This window comes from Sabethes cyaneus, chromosome 1 (assembly GCF_943734655.1).
Source record: "Sabethes cyaneus chromosome 1, idSabCyanKW18_F2, whole genome shotgun sequence".
Classification (NCBI taxonomy): Eukaryota; Metazoa; Arthropoda; class Insecta; order Diptera; family Culicidae; genus Sabethes; species Sabethes cyaneus.
The window spans coordinates 33683464-33697063 of record NC_071353.1 but is presented as its reverse complement, the minus strand read 5'-3'; the positions used below and the strand labels follow the sequence as shown (position 1 = coordinate 33697063).

Here is a 13600-nt window from a genome sequence, read left to right as displayed (position 1 = left end):
TGAGCCGTAATTGTGTTTAACGTCTTTGGATTACGTAATTCGACGAATTGAATTGAATTTAACCTTTCTCAAGATATTTTTAATTATTTCGGTTGTTCGAAATAATTTCAAAATTATCACAAAACTTTCTACTATAAAGCTTTGAAGAAATAGAACCGACCTGAACTGTGGTAATTCAAAAGATTTAGAAAACTTCATTTGGTCGAAAGGATTCAGTTTTATTTTTACTTTTTCCAGCACAGTCTAGTTCGTTTCGTTTCAGCTGTTGTACATCAAGCTTTCCAACCACGCGGAAAAAAGGATTTTACTGCTGCCTTAGTTATGTTTTCTTTCGCCATTAAGAAATAAATCATGGCTCATACATATTTATTGGTGTGGAAATTGAAACGTTTGGCTATAGTGAGAGGTTGGAGGCAGCATTACGTAAAAATAAACACGTGCTTCAAGCTCAATTTCAGGTGGATTGGTTTAAGCTCGGAGAAAACGATAGTTCAGATTTTCTCTGGAATCCGCAACAGAAATTCAATTTCTACGTTATATATAATGGATAAAATGTCTAATCGAATGAAATGAATTATTTAATGAAATTGATATCTAATATTTCAGGCTAAACATCAACAGGTTTTCATCTCAATCACGAAAAAGCATTTAAAAAGTATAGAAAAAATTCAAGGAAAACTAAGAATTAATCGTTGTTACAATCTTACTGAGCTTCTTTTTTTGTTATCCGTGCAAAGCCTTCCGGGCTGAGAATTAATTGCGAACCCATAATGGTAGTAATTACATCCGCAAAGACGGTCAGCTTATCCGGGCCGCAGGCAGGGCAGTAAGCAAACTAAACCAGCAGTTATTAATGTTCGGATATATTATAATTTGGTACATTGCTGGGCCGGTTTTCGCCGGCACCGAACTTTGGTGCCATTTTGACTGCTCTGTGCACACTAACAGCAGGTGTACTCAACATGTAGCAACCTTTTTCGGCAAACTAAAATTTGCTGCTTTATATGCATAAAACGGTAATCACATTCACCTCGCAAGGCGATAAAATTACAAGTAACCAGTGATTTTCTATGTTAAAAATAAATCATAAAATGTTTCTGAAATGCTAAAAATGTTCAATAGAAGCACGTGCTTTTTGGGTATAAAAGCCGTAAAATTACAGAAACTTCCACTGCACATTTAGTAAATATCCTCTACACGAAACCAACTTCATTGACTGGGAAATTACCACGCCAAACATCAACTAACCGACAGCTTTTGTGGTAACCTTCATTAAACCGCATTATACTGGCTGATACAGTTTGCCAGACACCAGGCCGTAATTCTCCCCCACATCCTTTCATAGTAGGTAGATTGCTTCAGAAAGTGAAGTTGAAGAAGCTTGCCACGTGTGATAATTTGCTAGTAATGTGCACACCTTTTCATGGCAGCCGGTCACGGGCAGACGGAGGAAAATGATCCGTTTGAAGAGCTGGCCCTGGCATGGCTGGCCCCGAAAGCTAGAGACTGACTGATAGGTTACAACAAGACAAGAAGCTTCACACCCGAGCATAAAAGGAACTACTGTCTGCTATGTTACTTACATCCAAATCGCTCAGCTCGCTGTGGGTGTCGTGCTGGATGTCTTTCATGTCGATCCCGAAGTCGCAATCACTGGCACGCAAATGATGATTCCGGTGGTGGTAGTTTGCGTGCAGCGTGTTGGAGTTGTTAATCTGGACACTGTTCAGTAGGATATTGGAGCTGGTGCGGCTCAGGGCTTTCCGCTGACGGACGGCTTCCCTGCGGGAAATGAAAACGATTCTTATTAGTAAAAACTCTCATAACTCATTAGGTTAATTGAGGTGTGCACACTCATTACCGTTTTGATTTATAGATTAATTCTACTTGTGGGCTTTGTTTCGCGTATTCATATATTATTAATATATTCCATGCAACGTGAAAAACTTAAAGGCATAAAAATACTTCACGTAATGATTTTTTTTTGTGGTAGAAATGTAGGTTGGTAAACCAGTAACTGTGCTTCGTGAGAACTTGTTGTGTCCAGCTAAGCTACTGAAGTAACACTCAGTGTTGCGGTCTAATTTTCTCACAAGCGTACTCATTCTAACGAACACGCCGGCATACGCATCCTTTTAGAACTCCCGCTTTTATTTCTTCATGCACTGTAATGAATTTTTGCGAGTGTGTTCAGCTTACAACTACAATTGTCGCTCGTCATTCGTCATTGCAGCCCGATCTGCTGATACCGATTAACCACGACGCGATGGCTCGTACTCCCGCCCGTGAGTAGAATCGAGGACGAAGATGACGAAGATGACGAAGAAGAAAAAAAAACTTACTTATGTGTCCATGTCCGGTAGTCCGGCAGAACAAAGGGATGAAACCAGAGATCTCCACTGCTGACGGTTACCCGCCATGGCTTTTACCTAACGCCAGGACAAGTTCTCGTATATAACCCGGATGACGTTGGCTAAGCTGCGTCGCCATGAGCCTCTGGGCCTGCCTCTTCTACGCTGTCCTTATGGATTCCAGTCGAGTGCTTCTCTACAGACCTCGTTCGCTCCTTTCCTCAAGGTTTGTCCGATCCACTTCGACCTACGTTCACGAATTTCTGTGGCTATCGGCCGTTGATAACACCGACGATGCAGTTCCTCATTGCATATACAGTTATCAGGCCACCAGACACGAATGATATATCGCAGGCACCGGTTAATGAATACCTTCAGGTTTTGCGTTGTCTCCGCTGAGATGCACCACGTTTCGCAGGCATACAGCAGTACGGATTTAACGTTTGAATTAAAGATTCGGATTTTCGTTCGTAGAGTGATCTGGTTTGAGCGCCAAATGTTTCGCAGTTGTGTGGCTATATCAGTCTTGGTAACACCATCGCACAGTGGGGAATCGCTGGCCAGCTGCCAAAAAATTAAAGTTCATTTTGACTCTCCGTTGTATTTTTTCTGTGATTCTATACTATTGAAGTGTTCAAATCCAAAATTTTAGATCAATATGACAAAATTTGAATTTTCTATGAATCTTGAAAGTATGCTATCTCAGCATGTTTTAGCGTTTTTTTGAAAAATAACCCAATATTTCAAAACATGCTAGAGGTCTAATAGTAGCTCGGATTTCAACGGTGTTTAAGGAAAAGTTCTTCAAAAAATAGTACTGAATAAAGCCCATTAATTGAGTATACAGTAATTTTATCATAGTATGCCACAATTTTAATTTTCATTAAAAAAGTGCTATATTTTCGCGTAAAACACGCTTAAAAGTTTTGAAGCCAAGGTTCGCCACTATTGACACTACCGGTAAAAGTTAGCGTAAAATATGAGCTTTCAAATGGATATAGTCTCATTTAGCGCAGAGTAGCGCAGAGCACAGATGTTACGCTTGTAAAGCTACTATATCAGAATTCAACAATATAGACAAAATGCAAACACTCAAAGTAAACGTAGGATATCTTAATTATAGGATATCTCCTCTACAGGACTGGATAAGCTGCGTCGAATGTATGTTCCATATTGCATATTGACTAGATTTTAGAGGTTGGAGGAAATCTGGAGGATACAGCGATAGTAATGACGGAAATACAGCTCGAAGACCTTATGCCAATCCTGGAATTAGTTCTGAAATCACGGGTATAGTAATGAAATTAATTAAAAGCTTGAGAAATTTTCTTATAGCAAGTTCTTGAACACATTATTTCAGAAAAATACGAAACTTATTGTTTGTATACCAAAAACCTTTATGTCAGGGTATAGTCCTCCTATAATACGTCCACTGCAATGCAAAGAATTTGAATTCGCGGTCATAAATGAATCCAGAAAACTATATTGCTGATAGGACGAATGACAGAAGAAGCACAAAAATAATCTTTTTTTGTTTAATTATAGTCACTTTAACAACTCGGGTCATTCGTGACTCCTGCGGGGTTGGGAATTGAACCACGATCCTCGGTGTGAGAGGCGTGAATATTAGCTACTACACCGGTATTGCCTTATGCTAAAAATAGTGATAAAAATACAAGACAATATTTTACATGCAAAAATGAGTGTGAAAATACAAATCGTGATAGAATTATTCGTCTTCTTATTTCTCCGGATAAAGCTTATAGCTTCTTCGAAACGGAAAAATGTAATTAGAAAAATCTTTCTGAGAACGCTATATTACTATTGAAGACGAAACGTGAAACGAGTGATTCTGCAGAAGGAGAAGGAGAAAAAAAGAAGAAGCAGAAGAAGAAGAAAAAGAAGATGGAGATAAAGAAGATTCAGAAAACTAATAAGGGGAAAAGTTTTGATTTTTGATTAATATTAACTTATATGGATTTTGTGTTGATTATTAAAGCTCATACTTCTTTTACATAATGTTTTATCCTATAAAAATCCATCTGCAATAATTTTCCAAATGACTCTCATTTCTTATACGTCATTATACTTAAAAAATACTTGAAAAATAGTTGAAAATTCTCCCTAACACAAAAAATATACGTTCTAATGCAAAATAAACCTGAAATTCGGGCTCAGCAACCCAAAATTACTTAAGAACCACATATTATCCTTGATTTAAAGAGATTTTTTTGCTTGGCCAGCATTTGTATGGAGTCGCCCCACTGTGCATCGGGCGTTGTCTAGCAACCAAGATATTGAAAGGCGTCAACCTGCTCAACATGCTGTCCCGCTACTGTGAAATTGGTGAAATTGTCAGCGTTCACTACCACAAACTTAGTTTTTGCTACACTGACTGTGAGACCTGCTGCCTGGGAGCTCTTGGAGAGGTTAACTAACTTGCTCTGCATATCGTTTCGGCGTTGTGCGAGCAAGACAAAGTTGTCAGCTAGGTCGAGGTCATTTAGCTGCTCCATCGTTAGAGGATTCCAAGGCAATCCTCCATTTGGTCTACTGTCAATTACTCCAGCTAAAATCTCATCCATAACGATGAGAAACAGAAGTGGCGATAAAATGCAACCCTGTTTCACACCAGCAGTAACCCTTATGGAGTCGGACAAGACGCCGTCCTGACAAATCTTGCTCGAGAACGCCTCGTACTGAGCCTCGATGAGATGGACTAGCTTATCTGGAACTCCTCTACGCCTAGGTGCGCCCCAGATGTTTTCGTGGTTGAGTCGGTCGAACGCCTTTTCGAAGTCAACGAACACCTGGAATTCGTTGATCTGCTCCAATATAATGCGGAACGTTGTGATATGGTCTACACATGATTGGCTAGCCCGGAATCCAGCTTGCTGCCGCCGTAGGGTGGCGTCGATCATCTCCTGGATCCGGTTGAGCATTCCCTTATAGAGTATTTTGAGAGTAATACAGAGCAATGTGATGCCACGCCAGTTACCGCATTCAGTAAGGACTCCTTTCTTAGCGACTTTGACCAATATTCTCTGCATCCAGCCCACCGGAAAACTTGCGGTTTCCCATATATTACTGAAAAGCTGATGCATCATCTGGGCTGACAAAGATGTATCAGCTTTGAGCATTTCGGCTGAAATACAGTCTATTCCTGGCGCTCTATTGGATTTCATACTCTTGATGGCTGCTACAATTTCATCCAGTGATGGCGCCTCCGAGTTGACGCGATTAATTCGACGGACTGTAGCCGTCATACACTGCTGGTTTTGTTGGTCTCTAACATTTGAGACTCGGAAGAGTTGTTCAAAATGTTCAGTCCATCGCTTAAGCTGTTCTGTACGGTCAGTCAGTAGCTGACCAGCACTGTCATTTGGCGGCATCTTTGTATTCATCCTGGCACCACTAAGGCGGCGAGAAATATCGTTCAACACACGGCCATTGGCGGCGGCGATTTCCCCCTGCTCATCTAATGAGTTAGTCCAGGCTCTCTTGTCCCGCTTACAAGCACGTTTAACAGCCCTCTCCAGCTCCGTGTATCGTTGACGGGTAGCTGTCTTAGCCGATCTGGTTCGCGCTCGCTCAATGCCGGCTTTCGCCTCTTTCCACTCGTAGATCTTCCTCCAAGTTTCATCCGATATCCACTCCCTCCGCCCGCTGCGCACTTTGCCGAGGGTTTCATCACTGGTCGTAATGAAGGCGTTCTTGATGCCGGTCCATTGCTCTTCGACGGTTCCACCAGGTGGCAATTGCTCCGGGCTCGGGATTCAAGTTGTTGGACAAAGACGGATCAGATGCGGTATATACAGACCTGTCCGTTGCCTTCGACAAGGTTAATCACCGCATTGCAGTCACTAAATTGGATCGGTACGGTTTTTGTGGCAATCTGTTAAGCTGGCTACATTCTTACTTAACTGAACGAACCCTGAGCGTAAAAATTGGTGACGAGTTCTCTGATTCGTTCCCCGCTACTTCCGGGATTGCGCAAGGCAGTCATCTGGGTCCACTAGTGATTGTTTTGTATTTCAGTGACATAATCCGCTCACTAAAATGTCCAAAGCTCGCCTTTGCGGATGATTTGAAGCTACTCAATAGGATCCATAGCACTACCGACGCGCTATTTCTTCAACAACAACTTGATATGTTTGCTAACTGGTGCGAGATGAATCGTATGCTGCTTAACCCAATTAAGTGCTCTATGATTACGTTTACGAGGAAAAATCAACCGTTATGTTTCGACTATAATCTCAACGGAATTCCAATTCAACGAGTCGACCATGTCAAAGATCTCGGTGTGTTGTTAGATGTTCAACTAACTTTCAAGCAACATATATCGCTCATTGTTCCTCTAGGCAGTTAGGCTTAATTGTGCGAATGACTCGTGATTTCCGCAGTATCGAATGCTCAGTAACGCTTTACGGGTCGTTTGTTCGGTCTTCGCTAGAATATTGCTCTGCTGTATGGATTCCTCACTACAACAATGCCCTTCAACGTATCGAAAGCATCCAGCGCCAATTCGTACGCTACGCGCTACGAATGCTGCCTTGGAGACAGCTCATGAAAAATACACGATACGAGGATCGGTGCCAGCTCAATCGAATAGACACCCCCGAATTACGCCGAGAAACAGAGCGCGGCGTAGTAGTTTCCGATATCCTGACTTTCAACATCGATTGCCCCGACATTCTTCGCCAGATCAATCTCAACACACCATTAAGAGTGTTACGAAGGATTCCTTTGCTTAACCTGCCTTTTCTTCGCACCAACTACAGTGCTAATAGCGCCATCACTGATACGTCGTAGCGGCACCCAACTTTCTCCTCCCGTCGCACTGTGGCGCAAAGCTGGCCAAAAGTCAAAAATCCAATTTCCAGCTTTTTCCATTATTATATTTTTATCATTTTCTGGAATACTTTGAAAGGTTAACCTGAAAATTCTAGCCAGTTTGAAGTTAAAATGAATTTTTGACAAATGTCTGAAGTTGAACATGTTGAAGAATGATATTTTGTTCTTCTTGTATGGGAAACTCAACACCAATATTCAGCGATCAAGAAAGTATGGCGGGAAACGTCAGAAAACGATCACGTTAAATGCATCTTATAGGACATTTTCTCTACTTTTTGGAAATCTAGGTGGCTTTCTGCGCTTTGCTGCGCTAAGGAAGTAATATCGACTTTTTGGCGGGTATATTAGAAGCGATTTCTTCTTCTTACATGAAGGAATGATTTTCTCTTCCATAGGAGAATTCCACGAAAGTCCTAATTAGAAATGCTCGAGGGTGTTCAAATTTTGTATAGTTGTTTCTTTTCGCAAAGTTTTAGACCCCTGACTTTTTACTTTGCGCTGAGGGTGTCTTTTTTTTAGTTAAGGTGATGCCAAAAATCATCATTTTTAACCAATTTGCTTTCTTTAAAAATTCGTAACTGTTGAATTACTGAACCGATTTGAATTTATTTTTATATAGTTAAGATACCTTACGATGGCGCTTCGAAGAGCTAATTCTATAGTTTGAACGAGCTTAGTGGATATCGCAATTTACTAAAGTTTTTTTTTGTAATAATTTTTTTATGGTTTGTGAACCGCCCTAATGCATTATGATACAAGTTTTTTATGTTTTCATCGGCAAATACAAAATTTACCATCTCAAGAACCAAAACCACAATAAAACAAGTAAAAAAACGAAACTATTTTTTTTTTAATTTTGTGAATCACCCTAATGAGCGATCAGTTTTTTCGTTATCTGATCCCAAATTTGAAATCAGTGACCCAAAATTAGTTAAAGATGTTATATTCAGCCGATTTGAAGTAACTTTTGACTTTTGGCCAAGCTTTGTATAGAGGAGCGCCACTGTGCGTCGTTGAACACGTGCGACGCACAGTGGGGCAGATTGACCCGGCGTCGGACAAAACCTCATAACCTCTTTTATATGTTTCGTAGAGCTTTATTGTCTTCAGCAACATTATTTGTTATGAAATTTGGCCTCTTTTTGAAAATTTTAAGTAGTTTTATTTTTATTCTTATAGATGGTCTAACTTTTTAAATAATGACTTTAGAAATGTTGTGCCTTCAGAAAAGTTGTTTGTCTGGTAAAGTTACGTAAACTTACTGAACATACGAAAATTGTAGGACTTACGGGAATCAAGTTATAAATACTTTAAATACTCAAACACATTTTTTTCAGTGTGTAGTCGAAATTGGTAGTCGGACGACCTCCTGTACAAATTATCACAAAATCTGTACAAAATTTACAAAATCTGTATATCAATAGTAATTTAGGATTATTAGGGTATAGGGTAAATCAACCATTTGTGGACCTTTCTATACATTATTTTGAACTCTTAACGCTAAAAACCCAACCAATGGCACTTACAATATTAGTAACTTTGGAATAAGCCTTAAAATATATCAATTTATGCTGCAAATCTCTATATTTTACATATTTTTTAAAACAGATTACAATGTCCATTTTTCTTTTATGGAACCTTGTGGTTTACAATAGAATAACGACCGGGTCCATTATAGGAATTCTAGTGTATTTTGCATGGAGAGGGTCCACTAATGGCGACATTTTTTGCATTGTTAGCCTTATAATGAACCCTCACTTGTTGAAAATATCGATTTTAAAGCATTGATAATGGAATGGAGCTAAAATTTTATAAACTCAAATGTGTTATGTTTAGCATGTTCTGTTTCATGGCAGAAGGCTCAAAAAATAACGTGTAACTGACAGAGTAGTGTAGTAAGTATGACATAGATCAGTAAATATCCAATAAAATAAAGTGTAATATGGTTAACAACAAATTAGAGTGTACGTTTAGACTGCACGAAAATTGGGATAAAATTGAAATTTGGGAGCACGGCTCAAGTGTTCCCGCGATTTCAGCGGGATGAAAGATAGAGCCATGAGTGAGACTGAGATAACGCTACATCGAAAAAGGAAATGATCGGTTGTTAAAGAGAGTGAGAGATATTCGAATCTAAGAGAAACGAATACTCGATGCTCGATCTCAGTCTACAGATCATTCTACTGGATTCTACTGGATATATTTGCCGAGGAAAGTCGTGTTTACGACCTTGCTTAAATAGAAGGCAAACGTGAAAGAAAAGCGCGACAAGTAGCAATCTGTTTATCCTGCAAACACGCATTAATATGTTCGACTCTAAAAACTAAAATGGCGGCGCGTTCAATCCAGCTGAAAGTCCAACCGAACATATTCTACTGCCAATTTGACTTGAAACAGAGCTAATCGGGAAAAAGCTGTTAAGTGGTCACCTTTACAATGTCCTAAATTCCCCTTATCGACTCCAATGTATCTCATAACGATAATAATGTTGTGTCTTACATACACAAGCATGACTCTTTAACGTACAGCAGGAATGAACTTCGCACTGGCGCGCGCATTTACTAATTTGTAGCCTCAAATGCCGGAAAACATGCATTCGGAAAACTTTAATATCTCCGAACATCGCAACTAGTAGCAGCTTATTACTAGTTAACACCTTGAATGTTGATTTTATGGTAGTGTCAGAGCGGAAATCTGTAGAACTCTCTTTCTACACACTATTGAAAACTGACAAAAATAACAAATTTTTTGTTCTTAAACGCTTCGTCAGAACAAAGCCTACCAGTAAAAAAATCTGTCTTAATATCACCTAAACTATTAGTTTATAATTCCTTTAATGTGAATTGTCCTTTAAAAGTATGGAATTTTAAGCAGCATGGTAGATACTAAAAGATTAAATGATATTTATTTTCTCATTTTCCAAATTTTTTTACACTGTTTTTCACCTTCTTTAATGCTTATTGAAAAAACACTTATTAAAATAATTTATGCATATTTCTTATAGATTATATGTCTACTATACGTAGAATATTAAGGTTAACAGAATATCTCAAATAAAAAATTTGAGGTTTTATCCGAGCTTTTTCGGGTTCTGCCCCATAGTGCGACGCCCAAACGTATCTCAGTGATAACAAGATGATGGTCGGATGCAATTTCAGCGCTGCGTTTGTTGCGTACATCAAGAAGGCTTTTTCGCCAATTTCGGCTGATTGAGATGTGGTCGATTTGGTTTTTTGGTAGGCCGTCGCGGGAAACCCACGCGACTTTATGTACTGATGTATGGGGAAAGAGCGATTCACCAATGACTATGTTGTTATTACCATAGAATACTGTATACAGCTCCCCGTTTTCGCTCATCTCTCCTAGGTCATAGCCTCCCATGACGCGTTCAAGGTCCGCGTTGTTTGAGCCAATCTTCACGTTGAAGCCGCTCAAGTGAATGTCCCCCTTCGGGATTTTCTCAACCACGCTGTTCAGCTGGCTGTAAAAACTCTCTTTCTCCTGCAGGTCGGCAGCATTTGCTGACGCATAGCACTGGATTGCTGTAATGTGGCAACGATTATTCGCTCATTTATCGGTTCCCACTTCATTAGGGCCGCATGTGCCCCTGGGCTCAGTAGGAATCCAACTCCTCTTTCTCGAGTAGCATTTTCATCTCGTATGCCAGAGTAGAGCAGGATGATCCCGGATGATGTTTTGTGCTCGCCAGTACCCGGCCAGCGGACCTCGCTCAGCCCCAGCTTTCCTGTTGGCGTACGATAACCGAGGTTGCGTACCCCAGCTGGCACCACGTGGAGGTAGGAATAGGAATTAGTTAACAGAGATTATGGAATACACATGTTCACCCTTTGCCAGTCCATCACCAAAATGAGGAACCTAAATGGTTGCTGGCAGGGAACGAGGAAGTCCAAATGGTGTTAGTACTGAAGAAGCTGGATGACAACGATATGAAGCAGTGGAGGAATTTGTATACCTTGGTACGTTCGTGATATGTGACAACGCTGTAAACCGCGAAGTAAATCGACAAAGCGAGTTTCTACAAATTAAGTGGCCAGTTGAAATCCCGTAGTTTGCAAATTGGCACAAAACTTTCGCACATCACCATTGTCGTAGCTAGAAGGGGTGCCTGGGGTACCAGACCCGCTCCAGAAATTTTCCCCACTGTAATTTAAAAACCGGAAAAAAATTCAGGGTATATATTCCCACTGCGTAGATGTTTTCCTTTTCTACTAGGTATCGCAAACGCGTAGTTGTTGTCGTCGTCAGTAGCCGTCAGTAGCCTAGTAGCCACCCCAGCTAATGCTGTTATAAACAGTCGTCTCCATTCAACTCGATCTTGGGCCATTCGTCGCCAATTTCCCAGTCTCAGAAGTCTTAAATCACTGTCGACTTGGTCGAGCCATCTTCGCACGTTAAGCCTCCCTGTTCCTGGTGCTGGTGTAGTTGTTGAAGAGAGCTATTTTTGTCGCACTGTCGTCCAGTATCTTTACGACATGTCCGGCCCACGGTAGTCTACGGTTCTTTCGCCAGATGAGAATGAGAATCTCTCCAAACAGTTTCTGTAGCTCATGGTTCATTCGTCTCTGCCATTCTCCGTTTTCAGTTTGTACTCAGCCAAATATTGTCCGCAGTGCCTTCCGCTTCCGGCAAGGGCGCGTATGGCTTCCATGAGCAGTATCACGGCTTCAAGTTCTTCAAATACACGAACTTATCTGCAATTCTAGTTCGTCGCCGTGAACAGTTACCGTCCATGTGAGGCACTTGTTTGACTTCGACGCACTTATGTTTAACCCAACCCTCCTAGACTCCGCTTTCGTCGGACCACCCCCTCAAGAGCGATATTGAATAGTATGCAAGAAGGATTCGAAAGTGTCCCCGAGTTACACACGAAATAAATCCCTCGATCCAATGTAGCTCTGATCATTCGCCCCAGTTTATCCGGAAAACCGTGTTCGTGCATTATCTGCCATAGCTAGCCTCGATCGAGCGCATCGTATGCTGCTTTGAAATTAATAAAGATGTGGTTCATGGGCACGTTGTACTCCCAATCAGTGGCGACTCGTCCGCATGTTCAACCTGTTCATAGGACAGGCAACAAAATTCAACCCGACAAATTTTTTTTTCATCACTAGTTCATGATTTCGTTTGAACCGACGCATATGCAATACGAATAATTCGGTAAATTATTAGTTTAGTTTACGAAGCTGCTGAGCAAACCGTTCAACACGATGTTTGAACGTTGCTTTGATCTCAATGCACAAGCATATACCAACACATTATTCCTGGTGTTGATTCTGGGTACGAAGGAGATAAAAAGAGAATGTGAAACAGCTTTTACTCGAAAGCGCGGGCGCATTATTGTCTCATTACTCGTTCATCTTCAGCATTGAACAACTTACTACCACATATCCCTATGGCCTGCGCTTTGATTCCATTTTATCTAGTCACGAAGCTAATGAGCAAAACGTTCAATACGACGCTTGAACGTTGCTTTAGAGATTAGCACCAGGAACAATGTATTGGTACAAAGGGGATGGCATGCATTATTCGCCAAATTTTCTCATTAACTCGTTCATCTTTAGCATTGAACAACTTACGCATATTCCTTGTGGTGCGTGTGGTGGTTATTCTTGAATTTGGTTCAATAGGTAAATTGAACGGAAAGTCTTAGGTTCATAGTTAAAATTCAGAGACGAGTTTGCTGGTAAAGTAAACCGCCGTATTCCGTTGTTATTTAAATAATAGGGGTATTCACGTAGCGCTTGTTATGTTGCGTATACGGAGTATTGGGTATTTATACTGCCGCTTCCATAGAAACCGGAACTACTATGCGAATTGCGGCAGCATATACACGAAATACACCGTTTACGCAACATAGCAAGCGCTACGTGAATACCCCTAATGTTTGTTTTATGAATAACATATAGAATTTCGATAATAAAAAAGCTGCGTATTAATTTGTATTTTTCGCTGGTTGAACAGGTAAGCTAAACCACCACGAGTCGCCACTGCTCCCAATATTTCTACAATATCTGTCGGATGGTAAACATCTGGTCTGTAATTGCGCGGGCTATCATGAAACCCGTCTGATATTTCCCTACAAAACCCTGTGCTATCGGTGATAGCCGACGGAACTGGATCATAATGAAAACTTTTTTGGAAGGCACCCCGTAGACCCCCTCCAGGGAAATTACCTAGCTACGCCAATGTACATCACAACATTTACCCTCCCGGTGGTCATAAATCATGGACGCTAAAAGAAGTTGACCAACGAGTGCTTGGGGTTTTTGAGCGTAAAATTCTGGTGGTAAAACGTAAAATGGAGTGCGACGTAGACGCTTGAATCAAGAGCTGTATCAAGCATGCAAATCTACTGATATCCAATGTGGCAGGCT

At 40.8% G+C, this 13600-nt stretch overlaps 1 protein-coding gene across 1 annotated transcript in view; it reads right to left on the bottom strand.

The window, feature by feature from the left end:
• Positions 1–13600, bottom strand: part of LOC128745546 (octopamine receptor beta-3R-like) — a 124205-nt gene that overhangs the window by 95548 nt on the left and 15057 nt on the right. The window contains exon 5 of the mRNA XM_053842620.1: positions 1584–1782. Within this exon, the coding sequence (XP_053698595.1) occupies positions 1584–1782 (199 nt within the window). The remainder of the gene's footprint in view (positions 1–1583; positions 1783–13600) is intronic.